This window comes from Protomyctophum parallelum (assembly GCF_964188405.1).
Source record: "Protomyctophum parallelum genome assembly, chromosome: 2".
In the NCBI taxonomy this organism is placed as follows: Eukaryota; Metazoa; Chordata; class Actinopteri; order Myctophiformes; family Myctophidae; genus Protomyctophum; species Protomyctophum parallelum.
In genome coordinates, this window is record NC_139699.1 from 4789987 (window position 1) to 4816362 (window position 26376).

The 26376-nt window shown below is 42.7% G+C and overlaps 1 protein-coding gene across 1 annotated transcript in view; it reads left to right on the forward strand.

Moving 5' to 3' along the window:
• slc6a2 (solute carrier family 6 member 2) overlaps positions 1–26376 on the forward strand; it is a 73684-nt gene that overhangs the window by 46317 nt on the left and 991 nt on the right. Inside the window, exons 8-14 of the mRNA XM_083793621.1 lie at positions 9563–9687; positions 13254–13366; positions 16318–16446; positions 19469–19568; positions 21154–21254; positions 24368–24535; positions 26201–26275. Of these exons, the coding sequence (XP_083649747.1) occupies positions 9563–9687; positions 13254–13366; positions 16318–16446; positions 19469–19568; positions 21154–21254; positions 24368–24535; positions 26201–26275 (811 nt within the window). The remainder of the gene's footprint in view (positions 1–9562; positions 9688–13253; positions 13367–16317; positions 16447–19468; positions 19569–21153; positions 21255–24367; positions 24536–26200; positions 26276–26376) is intronic.

Consider the following 26376-nt stretch of genomic DNA (forward strand, 5'->3'; position numbering starts at 1 on the left):
AACCCCCCATGCGCTCTGCGATCTGCCGCTTATAGAACCAACGTTGGTTGCTTGAAGGGCAGATCTGCGGGCGCGCAGCACATCGTGTCACAGACTCATTACTCACTCATTGTAGTAGCCTAGTAGGCTGTGGGATAGATTTCACTTGCTTTGGTTTTGTGTAATTTTCCTCCCTCCTCCGCAGTTAGACTGCTGCGCTCATTACCGCTAGTTTTATTGTCGGTGGCCATCAACAGGGGGGGCCATGCTTGCTTATTGGCGTGCTTATTGGCGTTCTCTCCCGAAGTTAACTTTGTTGTTGTATTGTGTGCGAGCCGCGCACCGCGGCCACGGCATCTGGACAGTGGACGCTGACGTGACAGGCACAGCCAGTCAGAGCAGCGAAAGTAACAGATACGGCACTTGAAAAAAAAAAACAGACTTCTCGAATCTCGAATCTCTTCTTGGCTTGAGGTGGCTTCATCATCCTTCATTTCATCCTTCATTTCAGTGGGTGCTTATAGAGCGTCGCAGTCCCTCCCCCTTTCAGAACAACGAGTGGCCCAGGAAATGAATCGCAATGCATTTTGACCATAGGCATTTCTTAAATTATTTATTTAAAGACCTTTTAAGCGTCGTACGAAGCCAACTCTTGTCGTGACAAATCATGACAACACACACAATATTTCGGGCCAAACAAAGAATTAGAAAGTAGAAAAAAAACGGCAGGTTACAACCCTTTTTTTGTTGTTTTTTCTTCTTTGTAATTATTTGTTTGGTCCAAAATATTGTGTGAGTTGGCTTCGTACGACGCTTAAAAGGTCTTAAAATAAATAAAGCACGAAAAGCCTATGGGACAAATGCATTGCGATTCATTTCCTGGGCCACTCGTTGTTCTGAAAGGGGGAGGGACTGCGACGCTCTATAGGCTTATTATTAAGCTACCAGGCACTAGCGGAGATGACTCCATGGATGCTAAATCCCTAAAGCCCATTCTCTGAACCACATGGTCACTAACCTACAGTAAAGCCCGTTCTCTGAACCACATGGTCACTAACCTACAGTAAAGCCCATTCTCTGAACCACATGGTCACTAACCTACAGTAAAGCCCGTTCTCTGAACCACATGGTCACTAACCTACAGTAAAGCCCATTCTCTGAACCACATGGTCACTAACCTACAGTAAAGCCCGTTCTCTGAACCAAATGGTCCCTAACCTACAGTAAAGCCCATTCTCTGAACCAAATGGTCACTAACCTACAGTAAAGCCCGTTCTCTGAACCAAATGGTCACTAACCTACAGTAAAGCCCATTCTCTGAACCAAATGGTCACTAACCTACAGTAAAGCCCGTTCTCTGAACCAAATGGTCACTAACCTACAGTAAAGCCCGTTCTCTGAACCACATGGTCACTAACCTACAGTAAAGCCCATTCTCTGAACCAAATGGTCACTAACCTACAGTAAAGCCCATTCTCTGAACCACATGGTCACTAACCTACAGTAAAGCCCGTTCTCTGAACCAAATGGTCACTAACCTACAGTAAAGCCCGTTCTCTGAACCAAATGGTCACTAACCTACAGTAAAGCCCATTCTCTGAACCAAATGGTCACTAACCTACAGTAAAGCCCATTCTCTGAACCAAATGGTCACTAACCTACAGTAAAGCCCGTTCTCTGAACCAAATGGTCCCTAACCTACAGTAAAGCCCATTCTCTGAACCACATGGTCACTAACCTACAGTAAAGCCCATTCTCTGAACCAAATGGTCACTAACCTACAGTAAAGCCCATTCTCTGAACCACATGGTCACTAACCTACAGTAAAGCCCATTCTCTGAACCAAATGGTCACTAACCTACAGTAAAGCCCGTTCTCTGAACCACATGGTCACTAACCTACAGTAAAGCCCATTCTCTGAACCAAATGGTCACTAACCTACAGTAAAGCCCATTCTCTGAACCACATGGTCACTAACCTACAGTAAAGCCCATTCTCTGAACCACATGGTCACTAACCTACAGTAAAGCCCGTTCTCTGAACCAAATGGTCACTAACCTACAGTAAAGCCCATTCTCTGAACCAAATGGTCACTAACCTACAGTAAAGCCCGTTCTCTGAACCACATGGTCACTAACCTACAGTAAAGCCCATTCTCTGAACCACATGGTCACTAACCTACAGTAAAGCCCGTTCTCTGAACCAAATGGACACTAACCTACAGTAAAGCCCATTATCTGAACCAAATGGTCACTAACCTACAGTAAAGCCCATTCTCTGAACCACATGGTCACTAACCTACAGTAAAGCCCATTCTCTGAACCAAATGGTCACTAACCTACAGTAAAGCCCGTTCTCTGAACCACATGGTCACTAACCTACAGTAAAGCCCGTTCTCTGAACCAAATGGTCACTAACCTACAGTAAAGCCCATTCTCTGAACCAAATGGTCACTAACCTACAGTAAAGCCCATTCTCTGAACCAAATGGTCCCTAACCTACAGTAAAGCCCGTTCTCTGAACCAAATGGTCACTAACCTACAGTAAAGCCCGTTCTCTGAACCAAATGGTCACTAACCTACAGTAAAGCCCATTCTCTGAACCAAATGGTCACTAACCTACAGTAAAGCCCATTCTCTGAACCACATGGTCACTAACCTACAGTAAAGCCCGTTCTCTGAACCACATGGTCACTAACCTACAGTAAAGCCCGTTCTCTGAACCAAATGGTCACTAACCTACAGTAAAGCCCGTTCTCTGAACCACATGGTCACTAACCTACAGTAAAGCCCATTCTCTGAACCAAATGGTCACTAACCTACAGTAAAGCCCATTCTCTGAACCAAATGGTCACTAACCTACAGTAAAGCCCATTCTCTGAACCACATGGTCACTAACCTACAGTAAAGCCCATTCTCTGAACCAAATGGTCACTAACCTACAGTAAAGCCCATTCTCTGAACCACATGGTCACTAACCTACAGTAAAGCCCATTCTCTGAACCAAATGGTCACTAACCTACAGTAAAGCCCATTCTCTGAACCAAATGGTCACTAACCTACAGTAAAGCCCGTTCTCTGAACCAAATGGTTACTAACCTACAGTAAAGCCCATTCTCTGAACCAAATGGTCACTAACCTACAGTAAAGCCCATTCTCTGAACCAAATGGTCACTAACCTACAGTAAAGCCCATTCTCTGAACCAAATGGTCACTAACCTACAGTAAAGCCCGTTCTCTGAACCAAATGGTCACTAACCTACAGTAAAGCCCATTCTCTGAACCACATGGTCACTAACCTACAGTAAAGCCCGTTCTCTGAACCACATGGTCACTAACCTACAGTAAAGCCCGTTATCTGAACCAAATGGTCCCTAACCTACAGTAAAGCCCGTTCTCTGAACCAAATGGTTACTAACCTACAGTAAAGCCCATTCTCTGAACCACATGGTCACTAACCTACAGTAAAGCCCATTCTCTGAACCACATGGTCACTAACCTACAGTAAAGCCCATTCTCTGAACCACATGGTCACTAACCTACAGTAAAGCCCGTTCTCTGAACCAAATGGTCACTAACCTACAGTAAAGCCCGTTCTCTGAACCACATGGTCACTAACCTACAGTAAAGCCCGTTCTCTGAACCACATGGTCACTAACCTACAGTAAAGCCCGTTCTCTGAACCAAATGGTCACTAACCTACAGTAAAGCCCGTTCTCTGAACCACATGGTCACTAACCTACAGTAAAGCCCATTCTCTGAACCACATGGTCACTAACCTACAGTAAAGCCCATTCTCTGAACCAAATGGTCACTAACCTACAGTAAAGCCCGTTCTCTGAACCACATGGTCACTAACCTACAGTAAAGCCCATTCTCTGAACCAAATGGTCACTAACCTACAGTAAAGCCCGTTCTCTGAACCACATGGTCACTAACCTACAGTAAAGCCCGTTCTCTGAACCACATGGTCACTAACCTACAGTAAAGCCCGTTCTCTGAACCACATGGTCACTAACCTACAGTAAAGCCCATTCTCTGAACCAAATGGACACTAACCTACAGTAAAGCCCGTTCTCTGAACCAAATGGTCACTAACCTACAGTAAAGCCCATTCTCTGAACCAAATGGTCACTAACCTACAGTAAAGCCCATTCTCTGAACCAAATGGTCACTAACCTACAGTAAAGCCCATTCTCTGAACCACATGGTCACTAACCTACAGTAAAGCCCGTTCTCTGAACCAAATGGTCACTAACCTACAGTAAAGCCCATTCTCTGAACCAAATGGTCACTAACCTACAGTAAAGCCCGTTCTCTGAACCACATGGTCACTAACCTACAGTAAAGCCCATTCTCTGAACCAAATGGTCACTAACCTACAGTAAAGCCCATTCTCTGAACCACATGGTCACTAACCTACAGTAAAGCCCGTTCTCTGAACCAAATGGTCACTAACCTACAGTAAAGCCCATTCTCTGAACCAAATGGTCACTAACCTACAGTAAAGCCCATTCTCTGAACCACATGGTCACTAACCTACAGTAAAGCCCATTCTCTGAACCAAATGGTCACTAACCTACAGTAAAGCCCGTTCTCTGAACCAAATGGACACTAACCTACAGTAAAGCCCGTTCTCTGAACCACATGGTCACTAACCTACAGTAAAGCCCGTTCTCTGAACCAAATGGTCTCTAACCTACAGTAAAGCCCGTTCTCTGAACCACATGGTCACTAACCTACAGTAAAGCCCGTTCTCTGAACCACATGGTCACTAACCTACAGTAAATCCATTTGTCATGTCCATCACTGTTTTGGCAAAACCATAATCCCTGTTCAGGTAGTTAAACACATTCTGACCTGCTGAGATCAGATTCATACGAGGTTTCCACTGGACACACACTGGTCTGATTAAACCCATTCTGACCTGAGATCAGATTAAAAAAATGTCAGTCTAACACCAAAATGGGTGCCCGGTCAGAATGGGTTAATAAATCGTCTGCAGTCTTTTTGTAAAACTCTCAATCGCTAGACACATTTCACACTCATGTATATTATGTACTTGTCATGACCAAAGTTAAACACAGCACCTGTTTCTAGTTATTATGCGGAAACTATAGTAAAATATGCACACCACTCAGTGGAGGTGCTTCAGGGTTCAAAGGTGACATCAGGAAAAGAGAAGATCAGAACCCGCTCATCTGCTCAATTAAATCAGCTCATCAGCCAAGGCTCTTCATCTGGTCAAACTCAGTTATTATAGACAGTTATTATGTGACCATACATAATTAGGAAATAATTCAGTATAAGCCATTGAGAGTACACATGTTGGCGTTGCACAACAATGGGTGCAAAAAAACCCCCCATAGAGGCAGAGGAGGAAGGAGATTTTAATTTATTTTAAGGATTCTGAGTGAGCAGCAGGATCATCTTCAGGCAGTGCATAGTACTGTCCACGTAACATCAGTGGATCAACAGCAAACAGAGATTCATAAATGTGTGTGTGTGTGTGTGTGTGTGTGTGTGTGTGTGTGTGTGTGTGTGTGTGTGTGTGTGTGTGTGTGTGTGTGTGTGTGTGTGTGTGTGTGTGTGTGTGTGTGTGTGTGTGTGTGTGTGTGTGTGTGTGTGTGTGTGTGTGTGTGTGTGTGTGTGTGTGTGTGCGTGCGTGCGTGCGTGCGTGCGTGCGTGGTGCGTGCGTGTGCTGGGGGGAGGGAGGGGTATCTATTACTGGAACCTACCAGGAAGGATTACCGTAGGCCTCTGGAAAGGACTGGAGACATTATTGTAGGTGTGGATCTGGCCGTGGGACAGCAGATTCACTGTGATCAGAACGTCCTCTGGCTGAACCAACGCAGAGATATGATGCTGAATGAATCTGTCATTGACTTGGATTTTGCAGTTGAACAATATTTTTGAGTGTACTTGTCTTCATGTGATTTTCATTTAGAGTTTGTTGTTCATAATTTTTCTTTATGCAAGTGCTGAATATACAGGCATATCAGTAAAGCCAGACAGTTCAGATAACCGTCCGGGCCTTAATCCAGACATTTAAGGCATACAATAATATACAGTAATATACAAGACATCATCAACATTAGTATTGGGAAATGCTTCAGGCAGTTTCTGGCTGGATTTGACTTGCCCCCTAATCCAACCCTGGTGCTAAACAGGGAGGCATTGGGTAGTACTATTTGTATAGTATTTCCGCATGACTGGGCCAGGGATTGAACACAGACCTCCCAATCGCAGGGTGGAAAAACCGTATGACAAGTTCACATTTTTTCCAGTTCAAATATGCTGCCAAGCTATGGGGAAACTTTAACAGGAAAACGGTATATGGCATCTTTTGGAAACCTGGGACTACAGCTTTGCACAGAGCCTATGGGAGCACTTTCACACGGAATAATGACAAGACTAAACTCAGGCTGTGTCCAGCTCATAGACTGTAAAAAATATGGACAAAGCGTTCTCCGGGTCTAACATGAACGTAAAATGAAGCCTGAAATCGCTTCATTGTAAATCGCCATCTTTCTAGATCCGTTTGGTACCAGCTGGCCATTGGCTGGCTCCGTTTTGGACTAGCTGGCCATTGGCTGCCCAGACAACGAGGCGGGACTTCCCCCCTTCTTCTCCGTTGGTTTTTATTTTGACTCGAGTGGGAGGGGAATCCCGATCATAGACTGTAACGGTAGCCACGCCCCTCAGAACATACGCGATGTTTTTTTTTCTTTATGGTCATTTTCTTTATTAATGGGACCATAATTTTCCAAAAAGAATATTATGACATTAGAAATGAGACTTTAAACTAGTGACTGGAAGAAGAAAGTATTCATGACCATGTTTATTAAGGTAATACAGTCTAGGTGAAGTTGGGCCAAAATACATGGGCCTCTATGGAGCTATGGGGCTTTTTGGGTCCAGTCCAGCGCCACAACAGGCCATTATATGAACTACCGATTTCAAATGAGGCTTCACGAAATATCTGGCTGACTGCCCCCCTGGTCCAGCTATACCAAGTAGGAGAAAAAAACAACACACACCTCATTAAAGGACCACTTCACCACTTTTCAACCTATTTTCATATAAGTGGTACTCACTAATGTTCATGATAAAAGACCACAATTGTTTTCTACTCGATCTGTGTCAGGAGGTCTGTGGGCAGTTCAGAAACCCGTCCACCTTGTTTTTAAACACGATATATATATATTACAATTTGTATTATCTTGAGAACGATGGCTTCTATTTTTGCATTGCGACTTTTCAGGAATAGAAAGCCTGTACTTTCTATTAGAAAGCCTGCACTTTCTATTAGAAAGCCTGCACTTTCTATTAGAAAGCCTGCACTTTCTATTAGAAAGCCTGCACTTTCTATTAGAAAGCCTGCACTTTCTATTAGAAAGCCTGCACTTTCTATTAGAAAGCCTGCACTTTCTATTAGCTTGGATTCCCCATCGCTGATGTCACTGATGAATGGGTTTCTGAACTGCCCACAGCCCTCCTATGAGACACAGACTGAGTAGAAATAAATGGTGCTATTTTATAAAGATTATTAGTGAGGAGCAATTATATGAAGATAGGTTGAAAAGTGGTGAAGTGGTCCTTTAAGCATTCAAGATGGAAATATGCAATGCTTTGGCTGAAATTAAATGTGATACTATATGTATGTGATAGTGTCAGAGCAGTAGCTGTTAGAGTGTAATCATCGTTAGTAGTCAGATATACATGAAGTGTTAAAGGTGATATAGACAAGTTTTCAGCCATAATTTAAAAAATATATAAATGTATTCTTTTGGCCTTTTCCCCCTGTATCTTTCCCTATATTATGATGCTGAGGTGTTCTCCTGCAACAGCACACTCCCCCTTCCCCCCCTGTGGCTGAATGCGCTGTTTATATCCACTACAGTTTACTACTCGGGACGTCGGAGGGGATTTAAACTTTTAGCCAATTGCAGCGCGAGGCTGTGACGGTGTGTTCAACCCAGCACTGCAGTATTATAATGAAAACGCGATGCGATTTCAATTGCAATGTATAATATTATCCCCATATCTTAGTTTCACTAACATTGTTCATGTGAAATAGTATGTTTATGATTTAATATGTAAGCCTATTGAAATTATGAGAATCGCTATGTGTAGTGCATGGTTGGGTGGTGTGAAACTGAACAACACCAGCAGCAATAAGCACCCCACAGAACTCAGGATCCTTAGTCACAGAACAACTCAGACCCCAATAAAATCTCCTGTTTAGGCCTACATCAATATCGTTCTCGTTCATGTGGAGTGGGTTGTATGTGCTTTTGTTGAAATGGTGGAAGTGGAAGTGAGTAATAGTATTTCACCCTGCACCGCCGCGGCGACTGCCTGCCTGCCGGCTTGAAGCATGCATTCAACCCGTGCTCGCCAACGGTGACAGGCCGTCGCGGATCATCATAGCGATTTTTCTTCATTGCAATGAATAACCGTGGACAGAGTAGTTCACATGAATGAACGATGCTGTAGTGGCATGGGGCATTTGAGGGGCAATATGTTTTATATGCACGATTACAAATAAAAGAGAATTGAATTGAGAGCCAGTGAGTCTCCTCTACTTCCTACTTCCTCATTTGCGGGACTCGGTGTGATATTGCGATTATGTATGTATGTATGTATGTATGTATTATGTTTTGTAACTAAGATATCGATAGAAATTCATCATTTTGTAATGTCATATTTAGCCATACGAGCGCAATATCCATAGCGTCCCTCCCAGCAGCAGCAACAATCCCATAGCCTGAAGTGACCTGGCTCAGCCAATAGAATGAGGGGGGGAGGGGGGTGGAGCTAGATATGCATTTGTTTGGAAACACTCACTCACTTCTGTGTACAAACACTGGAAACTTGTCTCTATCACCTTTAATGCCTGTATAGCCTTGGAGACCACAGGGGGGTTTGTTTAATGCCTGTATGACAGTTTATGTAGCTGTTACTGAAGACCTGAACCCATGTTGTTCAGTCTCTCTGTGTTATGGAAACCAGCAACTTCAGGCTTTAAAGATGGAGTGCCACAATTTTTGTATTTTCCCAGCTTTTCATGTGTCTATGGGGTGACAGTACTTCATTAGACACCCTGGAGTTGTTTTTATGCGCAATGGTGTATTAACTTTGTATTTAGGGTTTCTTCCTGGAGGATGAACCCTTGACAGTCAAACGGGCCAATGAAGAAAACAGTAATATAGTGACACCACACTATCAGCCCCTCCCCTAACCCCTCCTTCTTTATCATACAACTACAGCTGTGGGTGTGGCTTCAGTTCAGGTGGATCACCGCCCATCACCGCCCACCAGGCAAACCAGGCATACTTAATGAACTGGTGGGCGTGTCCACTTAAAAGCATGATTTTAACAAATACTGTACACTTATACACTTATATTTTAATAATACCTGATTATCATGTTTTAGGGTGGAAAAAAATCGTGGCACTCCATCTTTAAAGTATGGGATTCTCTTTGTGTGTGTGTGTGTGTGTGTGTGTGTGTGTGTGTGTGTGTGTGGGTGTGTGTGTGTGTGTGTGTGTGTGTGTGTGTGCACTGTTTTCTTCCTGCAGGGACGCTCTGCTGACCAGCACGATAAACTGTGTGACCAGTTTCTTCTCTGGGTTTGCCATCTTCTCTGTGCTGGGCTACATGGCTCAGAAACATGGTGTGAATATAGAGGATGTGGCAACGGAGGGTAAGTGTTACTGTGTTAGTTAGCCTATATAACCTTAAGCCTAAAATGTAGGAGAAATCACACTGCACAAATACAACCATGAGTCCCAGACTCCCAGCCACCACCACATCAGGGTGCATACAGTACGTTTGTTAGACCGTAAAATGACATTGAATGTTGCCCAACAAGACGCTCCCAGCCTGTGGAGCGATGCGGTCAATAAATCTCGTCCTTTTATTAATCTCCGTCCTGAGCGCTGGGTGTTACTATTTGATAGGACGGAGAACTCTGTTTATGCCACTCAGGGTGTTGACAATATATCGTTAGAATTCAGAAAAGTAGCAATATTCCAACGTATTTTTTTTACCATAGAAATATGCTTTTTGTTTTCTTTTTTTTTTAAGATTTGTTTTTTGCGGCTTACGCCTTTTATTGGTTTTTGAAGGGACAGACAGGAAACGGGAGAGAGAGATGGGGGGGGATGACATGCAGTAAAGGCCGTGTCGGGCTCGGGAGTTGAACCCGCGGCACACTGCGACTCATGGATTACCAGTCGGGTGCCCAGACGGTTACGCCACCGCCTGGGCCATGCTTATTATTTTTGTTGTTCCCTTGCCCCTTTATTAAACATTTTAACATTGTGGCTCTGTAAGAGGCCAGACGTCTACAAATGGGTCTCTGTGTCTTGTCTGATTGCCCAGGGCTAATCTGGACTGATCAGCACCAAGTGTTATGTGTATACCTTTTCTTTTGGCTTTGTATGTGCCGCCCATGACATGTGTGTGTGGCCAATTAGTCTTTTGACTTTTTACCGACTAATTTCTTCCGTACAAAGTTTCAGGCCAAGTCAATGGCAAATGAGTGACCTAATGTGGCAGCCAAGTCTATGGACTTTTTACACATCTGCAATGTTGGCTGGATTATTATTATTATTATTATTACATTTATTATTATTATTATTGCTGTGCTTCACAGAATAATCTTCTCCCGAAATATTGAAAGGACACTTCATTATAACTGCAAGTCATAATACGAGGAACTGCTCCCCTGGTTATTAACCCATGGATCCCCAGAATAAATGATATACAGTGTACAGTACATGACCTTTGGTGTCCTCAGTGGATGCTATTATGTGCATGAATGAACACAATAGAAGCACACACACCCAGACACAGCTGGTCTCCTGTCTGTGTCGTTATACATGTCACCATACACTGTATGTATGGTAACACAATGCAAGGTTAATGAGGAGCAAAGCTGAAAAAGATCAAACGCACAAGAAATTGTTGACAGAATCGTCTCTACTGAGTCCAATATGGCTACATTTACACTGCAGGGGAGACTGGCACTGATATACAGTACAGACAATTGGCTTATTCATATACTATGATGATGTATTTCCACTTCCATTATCCTCCTCTTTTATTACTTACCCGGCCGGCCCCCACCAACCCGCACACACACACACACACACACACACACAATTTCACAACTACAAGTGTAGCAATCTGCGTGCGTGCGTGCGTCCGCGTGTGCGTGCGTGCGTGCGTGCGTGCGTGCGTATGCGTGCGTGTGCATGCGTGCGTGCGCGCGCCTGTCACAATTATGACATTGTAATTATTTTTTGGCTTTTTGCACAATTGTCATAATTCCTCCGATGTTCCTATTCTCCCCGGCCAAGGATGTGAATAAGATTGTATTTTCAGTGAACCTGTCTATTACTTCATGCTCTTCCCCTCCATTTGTCTGTATTTTCTCTCCTTTTATACGATTCAGCAGTGTACAAAATGTCCTTTCCAGCAAACCACTTTCAACCTTGCCCTATTTTGGACATAGATTCACTATTTTTGCATATAGGGCTTAAAAGTGGAATTTAACTTTAAAACTGGTTCAGGTAATGAATGGTATTAAGACCTTTATTTTGAAGGGGCCAAGCCCGAAGGGACTTTGGTCCCTTATTGTATTTGTCTGTTTTTTTTAGGGGACCTTGCAAGCATAAAAATTGAGATTTCCTAAAATCTTTATATCAATTACTTTAAGCCAGAATCAAAAGGTAGTATAAATAATATATCGCCAGTCTTCTCAATGTATGGTGGCTATCCAGGGTATGATTAGGTCAGTGTCGTGATCTTCATATATGGAAACTGCCATACTGTATTTTGGAGCGTGTCGTGGCGTGACGTGTCACAAGTCGTGACAGACTGACAACCATATATGGAGGTGTGACGGATGGACTGACAGACTGACAGAATCAAAGGTTTCATGGCCATGATTCACCAGGATGTCTTGATTCTAGGCTTAAAATAATTTATATAAATATTTTGGAAAATCTATATGGGAAAAAATACATTTTGTGGAACCACAAAAAAGGGGCACTGCTGTACAAGTTGGAATGATGCAAGTTGGAAATGCATGCCCCACCCAGATATTATGCCTGTGTCCCCTTTATGCCCATATATGGAGTTATTTGTCACGCATGGGGCTTTATCTTTATCTTACCCTTATCCCTTATCCCTAAATGTATTTGCCATTTGTTACTATTTTGAAAATCATATAGTATATCACATATATTATAGTTCAACTAGCCAATCTACATCTACATGTTGTGAGCTTATGTAGATCAGCTATTTGAACTATTTTAAATGTATTTTTTAAATGGTAAAAAATGGCGAATAAGTTTAGGGATAAGGGTTAAGGGGCAAGGGCTATAGCCCATGATTTCTATGCAGACGTCAGAATGACGTCAGAACAGGCCAGCTCGGCCTGGGACGTGGCTCAGCGGTCCAGGCACTCTGGCTGGTCATCCAGTCTGGCAGTGTGCCGTGGGTATGTCACCCCCCCCCCCCATCTCTCCCCATTTCCTGTCAGCCTACTGTCTATCCCTCTATAAAAATATATAAAATAAAAGGCGAAAGCCACAAAGAAACAGGCCAGGTCCATACAGTATATGGATCCTGGGCAGGGGCCCTGTCCTGAGCCCGGGCAGAGGCCTTTTGTGGTGGTTCTGGACAACCGTGGGTCCGACCGACACTGGGCACTGCACTCACTGTGGGGGTGTGGAACACGTGTGTCGAATTTGAAGTCGGTGGGGCGAACAGTTGTCGAGTTACATGGATTACAACAGTACACACACACACACACACACACACACACACACACACACACACACAGACAAAGACTTGGTGCATTTATAGTTAGATACATAACTGAAATCTGCCATTGACTTGCCTGACAAAACAAACACCTATAGTTGAAAAGTCCATGCTAAATGTTTCCTATTTTGTGCAGTGCTCTTTCCTTTTCCACCTAGCATGTCTCTCTCTCTTATCTGTGTTCACGTCTCTCCCAAAACCTGGTGGGATGAGGAGGTTCAGAGGAAGGACAAGAACTCTGTTTTTGCTCCGACATCCTGGCTAACAATGCACTTTTTATACGGCTGTTTACATACAGTGTTCAATAAGAAATACTGATGTGACGTGTATATATACTCTGTCTGCATTATGTTCCCTTGGCGCGCTTGTGTGTGTGTGTGTGTGTGTGTGTGTGTGTGTGTGTGTGTGTGTGTGTGTGTGTGTGTGTGTGTGTAGGGCCAGGACTGGTGTTCATCATCTACCCTGAAGCCATTTCCACGCTGCCAGGCTCTACATTTTGGGCCATCGTGTTTTTCATCATGCTACTCACGCTGGGCATAGACAGCTCGGTGAGTTCACACCAACGCACGCTAATGCATTAGTATTAACCCATTCTGACCTGAGATCAGATTCATACGAGGTTTCCGCCGGACACACACTGGTCTGATGAACCCATTCTGACCTGAGATCAGATTCTAAAAATGTCAGTCGCTCGATTTTTCAAAAATAGCAGACCTACAAGCTCGTATCGCGCCACTCGGTGGCGCGATATGAGCTTGTAGATCTGCTATTTTTAAATAGCTAAAGCATAACATGATGCTGACACCAAAATGGGTGCCCGGTCAGAATGGGTTAAAAAATATTATAAAATATATGCATAACAATTCATAGCTTTCTCAGCCTCTCTCTGACCTTTTCTGATAATAAAAAGAATAACACAGATAAGGCTTCCGTTCCGTACACATAAAACAGAAAGCAAGTTTCCATGTGGCGAGTTTGAACGCTGTCCCAAGCCAGCATTTGCTCTTGCACAATAAACCCCTAAAAGAAATAGCTGGAAGCAATTATATTATGAACTGACACTTTCAGAAATACTGTATGCTTTTCTTTACATGGCATGTCAGTGTTGACACTGCATGCGTTTGCTAGCTGCCAAAGAGCTTCTGCTCGCAGACAGACAGATGTAGCTTTTGACCACCCGCTCCGAGTGCTTTTCAGACAGCATCCCTGGGGACCCAAATGACTTGTTTTCTTCTGGTATGTAATTGGATTCATCCAGTGTTGCGCATCCGTGCCAGACCCTGATTAGACAGATACAGTGAAAATTGCCAGTTGTCTTGGGTTATAGGAACCACTGTCTATTGACTCGTCACCTCAGTTGACTTCATGTCGTAGAAATCTCAGAAATATGATATCCAAACGATTTGTGTATTCAGACATACATGTAGTCGACCAATCTGCACTGAACAGCTGTGGTAACGACCTAATGGCGTAGGCATGAGTAATGCTTAATTCACCCGAAACATCATTTTTGTAACACTGATCAGTGACGCTTTAGTTATTGGCCGTGAATAAAGCTTCTTTTGATTAGAATCGGAATCTGGGAAAATAATTAAAAACAAAATCTAAACGAATGCTAAGTAGTAGAAAGTAGAAAAGTAGATGGGCATGGCTATCTTGGATCACGGGTCATTGCCGCATAGCAATCCAGAGCTAATCATAATGTACCTCACGTACAGGACCTAACTTAAAGGTCGTATAGACACCTTTTTCAGCCAAAAAATGAAATATATTGTATATAAATCTATATTTTTGGCCTTTTTTCCCCTCTATCCTCCCCTATATATTATTATGCTGAGGTGTAACAGCACCTTTGCGTGTTTATATCCACTAGTGTTAACTGCCGGGACGCCTCGGGGGTTTTAGCCAATAGTAGCGTGAGGGTGTGTGTGTTCAATCCAGCAGTTTTATAATGAAAATGCAATGCAATTGCATTGTATAATAATTATATATTTCCCCATAGTTATGTGACATAGTATGTTTATGATTATTTATTGAAATTATGAAAATCGCTATGTAGCGCCTGGTCTGAGTGGTATGACATCCAGCAGCAGTAAGCAGCCCTCAGCCCTCACACAAACGCGGGAGGTTATTAAGCCACCGTAAGCCACCAGGCTTACTAACCTCCCGCGGGGTGCATGTGTATGTTTCTCGGGTCTCACTCTGCCCAGACCTCGCTCGCAAAACACTGTTCGATTCCACCCGGGGAGAACTCGGAGGAACCCCCACAAAATCTCCATCAATAATATCGTTCATGTGAAGTGGGTTGTATGTGCTTATTTGTTGAAATGGTGGGAGTCACCACCGCGCCCGCGGCGACTGCGGCTGCCTGATTCTGTTTGGAAACATCACTCACTTCTGTGTACAAACACTAGAAGTTGTCTATATCTCCTTTAACGCTCCGAATGCGAGAACCGGTTTTCTACGTGGTTCAAATCCCAGCAGTCCGATGCGGGACACGTAGATCTCCGTTTAGCGCATGTTTTAAATTTTTATTGATTACTTTCAATCGCCTTTGTACACACCCGGACAATAGATCAAGCATCACGGATTGTATCGTCCCTCGGCGAACTCGGTGAAAACGGTCCCTAACTAGGCTTTCTGTTCAAGAAGAGCTCGTTACTACAAAAGCAGGTCTTACATAAAGGTAAATATCTCCAGAATGGAAGATTGTAAATTTAAATTGGAGTGGACGAATTAAGCTTTCTTTTGAGGTATGCGGTGTGCTTCTCGCTATAAGAGAACATTTGTTGTCGGCCTTGGAAAAGGTTGGTCGTCCAATGCTATCAGCGTAATCAGGCTGTGGTAATCGTTAGCACGAGTTGTGTTAAGACGTAGTGAAATGAACAATACGTTTCTCACACTTTTAGAGCACATCCGTGGTCATACCTAACAATAGATGCCAAAACAATGGGAACATTTCCATGTGTGTGTATTTTATATCAAAAGTCCATAAAAAGCCAATTTTAATTACTTCCTTTGAACGAAAACGTGCTGCATGGTGATGGAACGCAGCCAAGCCCTGTGACTATACATTATCGATTTCATTCACTTATTCCCATATCTGCACGTTCCTCCAAATGATTTTGATTACAGAACTACTCTGTTTTTAATGTCATTCAAGATGACATCCAGGCAGTGTATTACTCATTTTAAACGTAATCAACACGCTGAAATATGTATCTGAAAACACATACATACACGTACTGTAGTGGCAAACATGCTTGGCTGGCTGTCTATCTCTCCCTTGTAAAAAAGCAGACTGTCACTGCACCCGTGTCTAGCGCAGCTACTAATGTCCCATAGCCTGAAGGGATGTGACGCTCTGATTGGTTTAGAAACATCCAGGCTTCTGTTTCAGAAATAAAAAGCCAGCTTTATTGATTACAGAAAATGTGAAGCTAAATTCTGTTTTTGTGGGGTGTGTGTGCGTGTGTTATGTGCGTGTGTTCTAACCCAGATGGGCGGCATGGAGGCGGTGATCACAGGCCTCGCAGATGACTTTAAGATCCTAAAGAGGCACAGAAAGCTGTTCACGTTCGCGACGGCCTTCGGAACATTCCTGGTCGCTCTCCTCTGCATCACTAATGTCAGTCTCTCTCGCCTTCTTCTCACTTTTTGTTGTTGTTTTCACAGATTTCATGTCATATCAGTCCTCTCAAGGTTTTTGGAAGTGATCTCATCTGGCAATAGTGTAGCTTGTGCACAACCCTTTTATTTATTTATTTATTTCGGTGCACAGGTGGGTCATGTTGGGCATCACAGTACATTTGGTAATTGTTACAGGTCATTTGTTACATTTCTATCATTAACTTTCATGGTGTAACGGGTCTTACAGTTCCAGGAGAGTAAGGGAACCCTCTTTGAGTAGTTTCAGAATGTCTTCGTTCACAGTTACAGGGTTCATGATAATCATACATCGGCACAATAAAACAAAATAAACAAAATAAAGAATTACATAGAAAATAAAATAAAATACGAAACAAGACGAAGGATAAACAAAGAAAAAAAAACATGAGCACAACAGATGTACAGTAATGACAGCATTAGTGATAGAATAATGACAGTGTTCACCTCTTATTCAGATCCTTTACAAAATGTCTATTCCCATGTATAATATCCATTTCAACCAGTATCTGTGAAACTTTTCTGTACTTATCCCAACGGCAAAAGTAAGTTCCTCCATTTCGTATATGTTTCGTACCATGGCTGTCCACTCTCCTTTCTTAGGCGGGCTTCTATCCAGCCACTTCTTGGTTATTGCTTTTTTTGCTGCCACTAGCAGTATTTTAAGAAGGTATTTGTCTGGGGTGTTAAGGTCCTCTGGTATGTTACACAGATAGACATTTTTTTATTCAAATTCAATCTCGAAACCCATTATTGTGTTAATGTTCTGATACTATTTCTGTGCACAACCCATTTTAACCACTGTATATAAAACAATACAAATAATGTCACACGTTAAAAAACGTTACAATCTTTCACTATCTTTCAAAAATGAAAAGCTAATCTGAATCTGAACTCACCTCTCCACCTCAACCCCTAGCACTAATATTAACAGCTCCATAATGAAAATGTACTGTAATGAAATATTAACATAGTTGTGGCCAGTTTGGTGAAGTCAATGTTAGTCCTTTTATATGAGAAATGTTAGACATCATGTATCTGAGAGGTCACATGATCCCAAATTTGGAATTTGCCATATAGTAGCCTACATAATGCCATTGAGGGTGATAACACAGACTAATTTAAACTTTACTTGTCTTTCACTCTTTCATTGTATTCTTCTTTATTTCAAGTATAACTTCTCATGCTTTTAAAGTTGGATTCCTCTCAAACGCTTTACTTCCAAAAGACATTAATGTTATAAAGATGCATTCCACTCAAACATTAAATCTTTTTATACTTTGCACAGTAACTTCCACTTAGATATCATTTCTACTAAGCAAATGTATGCTTCTCTACTCAATAACTAAGTCTATTTAAACTGTTTGTACATTTAAAGTTATTTTCTACTGTATTTCGGTTTCCATCAAACCCACACAGTTTCCCTGGAACAGCTTGTAGAATTTAATTAAGTTTGTCACCAATAATCTTTCCCCATTCTTTCATCTGTCTGAAACTTAACAGGCACAGCTGTCTATTGTTATAGACAAGAAGTAATCAAATATTACAAAAGATGTTTTGTCCTCTTATTTCTAGCCTATTCTAGAAGTAAATTATTTTATAATGTGAATCACCCATTGTCAAAAGCAGTGCCTGGAGAAGAGAATATTGAGTCTGCTGTGTTGTCTTGAGCCTTCAGACCAGAGAATGAGTTGAAACAGAATTTCCCCCAAAACTGTGGTTTGCAACATTATAAAACTGGACAGTCCACATCAAATGCCAAGCTGGAACCAAATGCCCTTTTCACAGCAACAACTCTCGTCATGTCACGTTAACCTACTCCTACTTCCTTGATGTATCTCGCTTTGTTTATATTATACATAAATTGTATACTCTTAGGATAGATGATTTAAATCTATTGTTGCCACTATAAGGACAGACAAACAGACATCTCACACACACACATCTCTAGGCTGTGTGTGCATTTGTGTGTGTATTTGTCTAGACGTGTGCATGTGAAAGTGAGAGAGGCTACAACCTTTATTTCCAGTTTATTTTAATGCACACCGTACATGTGAGTGAGGGACAACCTGTTCATGCATAAGGTTACATTTATACTGCAATTCCACAAGGCTTTAGTTAGAGTACCAATTCCCTTAAAAACACGGTGGAAGTAGTCCAAAAACAATCCAGTTCATCATGGTCTATCACATTTAGGATATTAATTAATGTACAATGGATACTGTATAAATGGACCTGTGTCCATGCATTTTACAATCTTTATTATATCTCAAGTGCAAACATCTTGCTGCGACTAACTAATGTCAACGTTGCCAATAACATATTTGCATTTTGTAATAATCTCTCAGAAAACCCTACAGGTATATAGTTTGTGGCCTACAATTTACAATTTACAATTTAGGCATTTAGCAGACGCTCTTAATCCAGAGCGATTTACATTTAAGCAAGAACAAAAGCATGGGAATACATCACATAAAAGCATTTATCAATATCATGAAACATGCGTAAGCTAAGAAAGTAACAGTGGAATATCTATATAATGGAACTATACATACACTATACATATAAACTATACATATTTACTACTATGCTATACATATGTACTATGGCGTGCTATGACTATATACAATACAATTATAGTGCTGTCTACATAACATGCTATAAGTCTGTGTCAAATGCTATCTAAGCCAACAGAAATGCTATCTAAGGGGTTAGGGTAAGTGCTATGGGCCTATTATTTATATAGGCCTATTAGTCCATAACATGGACGCTAGGATTCATGTGATTAACATCAGACTTTCAAATGCTTTTTGTACACTTTCTCCCTCTCTTTGACCTTTTCCTCTTTAACTCTCTCTGTCTCTCTCTCTGTATCCCCCCTTCTCTATCACTATGTACAGGGGGGTATCTATGTACTGACTCTTCTCTATCACTCTGTACAGGGGGGTATCTATGTACTGACTCTTCTCTATCACTCCGTACAGGGGGGTATCTATGTACTGACTCTGCTAGACAACTATGCCGCGGGTACATCCATACTGTTTGGCGTATTGATTGAGGCCATTGGAGTATCCTGGTTTTACGGTAAGACATTCCACTCTACAGCACATAAAGTAGACCTTTACAGACCACAACGATGGGGGTTGGCCGAGGGTGTGTAGAGCCCAGGATCACATTTGACACAGGGGTGAAAAATGGGTTACAAAATAGTGGGATAAAAAAAAATAACAAATATCTATATAAACTAAATAAAAAACAAGCTACGGCGATTAAAAAGAAGACTAAATATAATTATTGACCATTTCGTCAACAAATAATAACTAGACTAAAATATTAGTAAGAGATGTTAGTGGAGATGTTAGTGGAGAATAGATCCAGTAGAACTAAAAGACAAGTCATTTTATACTTGGTTGCATGGTGAAAATAGCGTGCGTGCGTGTGTGTGTGTGTGTGTGTGTGTGTGTGTGTCACTCACAAGCCAAGGGCTTCGGGGTCTGGTCTGATTGGCCAGATCTCAACGACCTTTGCCATCGAACAGGAGTCCAGCTAAAATGGGCAAAAAACAACGAAAATGTGCCCATCTCTGATGGATTAATTACAGACCCCAGCGTGGTAGTGAAGGCTACCCTCACCCACCAGGGTGCGGACACTAGACTACAGGAAGAAACGGCAAGAAGGGTTCTGCTTAGCACGAAACAGGCTGAAGCCAAAGAACATTGGCGTGGCCTTCGACTGCAGGGAAAGTTGGCCTGTGTTGATTCAGCTGATCACTCTGTTTCACATTCGATGTACAAAAATGCTGCTATTGGGGAGGATGTTTTAAAATTCACCATCAAAGCAAGACTACAAGTATTACCAACCAAGTACAATCTGTCAATCTGGTATCCCGACACCCACACTCCACTCTGTATAAACCATCATGATTCTGAACAACACCTAGAATCCATCGCACACATAACAAATGGATGTAGTGCATACAAAAACTTATATATTGCTCGCCACGACCGGATTGTTGACCTAGTGTCTGATGCAGTTCGAAAGTATGTGCCATCTAGTGCAGCAATGTATAAACATTCAAGAGTGTTACCAGATTGGTTTAGCTGTGCATGCGATGTCTTTGCTAACATCCCCAATACACCTGATGTTGTCTTTGTTGACACCAGACACAAGGAGGTCCTGATTCTGGAGGTGGGCTGTGTCTTTGATTTGTACATGGACCAGGCATTCCAAGATAAATATTCTAAGTATCAACCATTACTTGGAAGTATAACAAACTTGGGGTATCGCTGTAGATTTGCCATACTGATATTCGGAAGCCTGGGCCATGTGCATAAACTGACCATGAGTGGCCTAAGAATAGCTGGCATGACAAAAAGCAAAGCCAAACAACTTGCCAAATACTGTTCTGTCTCGTCTGTTATAGGCAGTTTGTCTGTGTGGAGAAGGAGGTGCCATGTGTATCCCTAAGTGAACATGAACTGTCAACCCCGTTATATTTGTTTCCTTGTAAAATTAATTGTAATTTGTGGATTCAATTAAAGAAATCGAAATGTGTGTGTGTGCGTGTGTGTGTGTGTGTGTGTGTGTGTGTGTGTGTGTGTGTGTGTGTGTGGTGTGTGTGTGTGTGTGTGTGTGTGTGTGTGTGTGTGTGTGTGTGTGACCTCTCCAGGTGTGGATCGCTTCAGTGAGGATATCGAGCGCATGATGGGATTCAAGCCAGGACTCTACTGGAGGCTCTGTTGGAAATTTGTCAGCCCAGCGTTTCTTCTGGTGAGCATGATATTATAACATAATGATATTATCATGGGGCAGATACGGGATACGAGAAAAACTTAATTACACAAAGAAATGACTGACAATGACCACACCGATAATCATAATTAAAAACTAGATAAGGTTTCAATCGGCACAGGTCTCCACCAGGGCAGGTCAGGTTGTGGCCTCATGGTGGCGCTATAACAGGCCGTTGAGGAATATTTGGGCCAGAGGTTCGTCGTTGGAGGGGTGCAGGGACAATGTTTTTCCATGTGCGCATACATAACTTGTACAATACAGATCGATGCAGTTATAGGTAAAAACAGGAATTGGCCTGTCATAGCGCCACCGTGAGGCTGATTTTGGGGGGAAAATTGTGGCATGTCGTCCTCGGCCTAGTGGAAATGTGCGTGTATAATTTCACGGAAATTGCACACTGTGTTTGTGATTTGTGGCATTTATTCGAAACGGACCAATCGTGTGAGCTTTGGAAGCCAATCTTAGCCAATCAGGATGGAAGATGGGAAATGGTGCAGATCTGTGTTGATCACATGACTATGGAGATAGTGTATACCGAATTGTGTGATGTATGGATAAAATGTGTACGAGTAATCTACAGAAATGTGTTTTGCCTAAATCGGCCTCATGGTGGCGCTATAACAGGCCGTTGAGGAATATTTGGGGCAGAGGTTCGTCGTTGGCATCCAGGGAGTGTGTGTGCAAAGTTTGGCATGGATCGGGCCAACGGTGCCGGAGATTAGCTGATAACGGACGTGTGTTTTGCCTAAATCGGCCTCATGGTGGCGCTATAACAGGCCGTTGAGGAATATTTGGGGCAGAGGTTCGTCGTTGGCATCCAGGGAGTGTGTGTGCAAAGTTTGGCATAGACCGGGCCAACGGTGCCAGAGATTAGCTGATAACGGACGGAAGGACGGACGGACGGACGGCCTGGTGGAGACAAAAAATAGGTGATAGGTGAATGTACTGTATCGGTCTGTGCTGTGCCAGTGTGTGCGTGAGTGTGTGCGGATGAGTGAGTGAATATAGAGGTATAGGCATTTTTGTTACGTGTGTGTGTGTTAAAAATAAAAACTATTTCGGACAACCGTTGAGCCGATTCTACTCTATGGCTCCGAGACATGGATACTTTCATAGAAATTAGAGAAACAGTTGGATGGCACTTACACTTTTAATGAGAGCGCAACATCTCTCTTGGAAGAGCCACACATCGACTGATCTAATATACGGCAACCTTCCCCGTGTTTCTACACTAGTCCACCCATCGACTGATCTAATATACGGCAACCTTCCCCGTGTTTCTACACTAGTCCACCCATCGACTGATCTAATATACGGCAACCTTCCCCGTGTTTCTTCACTGGTCCGATCCAGAAAAACAGTTTACCGGCCACTGCTACAGAGCTGACAATGAGGATATATCTTCCCTTCTTCTCTGGAATCCTGCCTCAATGCAGACCAGAGGTAGAAAACTTGTTGAACCCCGATTTGTCATCGCTAGGGACACATGCATCAGTAAGCAGGATCTGGGGATGGCAATGAAGGACCGGAAAGTCTGGCGTGGCATTGTGAAATCCATGATCGACTGCGGTCGAAAAATGATGATGATGATGATGATGATGATGTTGATGATGATGATGATGATGATGATGGTGGTGTGTGTGTGTGTGTGTGTGTGTGTGTGTGTGTGTGTGTGTGTGTGTGTGTGTGTGTGTGTGTGTGTGTGTGTGTGTGTGTGTGTGTGTGTGTGTGTGCGTGCGTGCGTGCGTGCGTGCGTGCGTGCGTGCGTGCGTGCGTGCGTGCGTGCGTGCGTGCGTGCGTGCGTGCGTGCGTGCGTGCGTGCGTGCGTGCGTGCGTGTGTGTGTGCGTGCGTGCGTGTGTGTGTGCGTGCGTGTGTGTGTTTCTTTGTTTCCCGTTCATGGAGTGTTCCGTTCATTGGAACACGAGATGAATCCCTGCATTTAAAACGGTCTGTTGAGGAGTTTGCCTAATTTAGCCAAAATTGAATTCAGCTGCAACACTTATGAGGCATTAACCCATTTTACATTTGAACTGTCTTTTTGCCCCTGCTTTCATCATAGTTAATTCCTCAAGATATAATTTCACTCCAGTCTGTAGTTAATTAAATGAGAGAGATTCCACCCTCATTAGCGCAGTATGCAGTAACCAAGCCAAGTGAAGTAGTACAAGGGCAGCACGGCGCTACACTAACACTTTGGCCTTATCAAGGTTGACATTTTGTATGGACAACACTGTGGCCTTTGGTATTCAGACGGGGAGCAAAGAGAGAGACCCTGACCTCTCCATGATACATAACAGCTAATGACGTTTCCCCTTCCTCCTGCTCTCAGGGGACTGAGGTGGACAGAGTTCAGTCGTGGACTCCGTCTGCAACGGGTGACTGGGGTTAATAAGAGGGGAAAACATAGTTATTACAGTATGTGCGGACCCCAGAGGGTAACTGTGCCCCCTGCCAAAAGAGTGTTCAGCTCAACTCAACTCAATTCAGTTTCATTAATAATGTTTTTCAGATGAATTACCTAAGATGTTGGACAGAGACGCATTTATGATGAAAGGGCCATTTGGTCTGGTCTGAGTCTGGCTCTGGTCCTGTTGTTTCCACTGTCATTCAGTGTCATCGTTTACTAAGAGCGTAAAAGAGTGGAGAAGCTCTCGTCATCCTGCTAAATAGCTAACCAACGCTGACACTCCTCTGAAACAGGTTGATGACTAGTATTGACTATACAAGTATTTGGGTTCATATATATATATCTTCTTCCCAAAAGGACTTTCAAACTAGGAAGGGTATGGCCTGGTCAGCCTGCAATGACATGCATAAGATCTGGTCATCCCAGCTTAGTAAGATGTTCAAACTAAGTAATTTTATTTAGGATGACCGTTGATCCGATTCTACTCTATGGCTCCGACTCGAGACATTGGACACTTTCCAAAAGAAATTAGAGAAACGGTTGGATGGCACTTACATCTGCCTTCTAATGAGAGCGCAACATCTGTCTTTTCTGTCTGTCTTGCATTTTTTAAAGTTTGCTTAAAATGTACTTGATAATTTGATGTGAACCTAGGTGATCTTCCTCTCTTCTCTCTTCCAGTTTGTGGTGATAGCAAGTGTAGTGAAATCTACAGACCTGACTTATGATGAGTACAAGTTTCCGCCATGGGCCAACATAGTGGGCTGGGGTGTAGCCATGTCATCTATGATGTTTGTCCCCGGCTATGCCATCTACAAGTTCCTCTCCATGCCCGGAAACTTTAAACAGGTTAGTATCACCCAAGCATGTTTTTTTTTCTTCACTTCAAAAACATGCAGTAGCCCAATCATGGCCTCTTAATTGCTACCCCCTGGCCAGCCGGTGTGCGCCTGATGGAGGGGAAATTAAGGAACTCGTTGGAATAACGTGTTACTTTCACACGCTACGTTCAACCGGGGAAACTCCCCTGTCAGGTGAAATTAGGCGGCTTGGACTCCTAATGCATTGAAGGAAACATGAGGCCAGGCTCGCTGTAATCAGGTTGGCAGAGGGAGTGTAGCGCGGCTAGTGCCCATGATTACATTAGTCAATTGACTCTGGGTGAAAAAAAACGGCTTAAAATTTTTCAGGGGATATAAATCTAAAATGCCTAAATTGTAAATTGTTTCATTAAATTTGTTCACAATCCAAACATTTTCAGTTACAATTGTTTGTTTAATGAACACTACTGAAACAAAAACAAAATAAAAACTGTATCATACGCAGTGCAGCACAACTCAGAGAATAATGTGTCCATGTGCATCGAAATAATGCATAGCCTGGCAAGTACTAGAGGCATTTATATATTATAATGATCACATAGAATGGCATAATAAAAATAAATCTTCGGCTCCTACAATAACTTTGCCTTCCTCCTTTAAACAATGGTATTCTTTACTTTGTAATTAATGTGGTCAGATTCTTTCACCCTTTGTTGTGTTTGCAGGACATACTGTACGGTATACAAACCATATTACCCCATGGTACAGTACGTCAGGCCATACAATGGTTACAATGGTGTTATCTATAGTGGGTCTCAATTCTTTATTCACTTTTTTTTTCTGGCGCTGCAAAGAACAGATGCAAAATGATGGCTTCAAAGCAGAGCTGACCGTATGCTGCCGTTTCCCCTCAACGCGCTGGCACTTCCCATGGTGCAGCATTTAAGGCTCTCACAGGCCATTTATGAGTTACTGCGCCGAAATATATTATGCGATCTACACCGTAAACCCTGAACTTAGTCTAACAGGAAACAGACCCAAACCGTTTTCGTTTGGGTCAGCTTCAATTTTATAATCTTCCACTTCCAATTGTGTCTGCTCATGTCTCATAATAGTCTAGTACCTTCCAATTCTACTGCTTTATCCTGTATCCTGTTCTCCACTTCTCTCTCCTGAATGGATCAAATTGGTATCATGACCTTAAAATGTATTTTCTGAGCTACAGTAGAGAGCCGAGGGAGACTCATGTTACTGAACAAACATTGTATAGCAATGATTGCTATCAGAAAATAGAGCTATTTAAGTAAAAGTGCATTCTTAAAATAGTATGTACGTAAAACCCATTATGTTGTTAAACGTCCACACACGCACAGCAACTCCATTAAGTGACCACAACAGTTGTGGGTGGCACCAAGTGGAGTTCGGCCGGCAGTCAGAATGGGCTTAATCTCTGACAGCCATCAGCCACTTATACGCAGTTGGATGCCACACGTTCAGCCGAGCATCAAAACATCCAGATAAATATTTAATGGTTTTTGGAGGTACATGGACTGTGACAGAGAGATTTAAAGAGTTTGTGTAGTTTATTTAAAACCTGGAAGATTATGATCTGTGTCAGAAGAGAAGAGCTGGGGAATGATGCCAATGTGATGTTCTGTTCTGTTCTGTTCTGTTGTTGTTGTTGTTGTTGCAGAGGTTAGCCTATTGCATCACACCTGAACATGAACACCATTTGGTGGCAGAGGGCAAGACCATCCGGCAGTTCACAGTAAGCCCTTCTTCTCTACTTGAAACGCTAATATGTTAAGTCTTGAGCATCTTGTGCATCAGTTGTTTGTGCCTTGAAAATGTATTTGACACACCGGCATC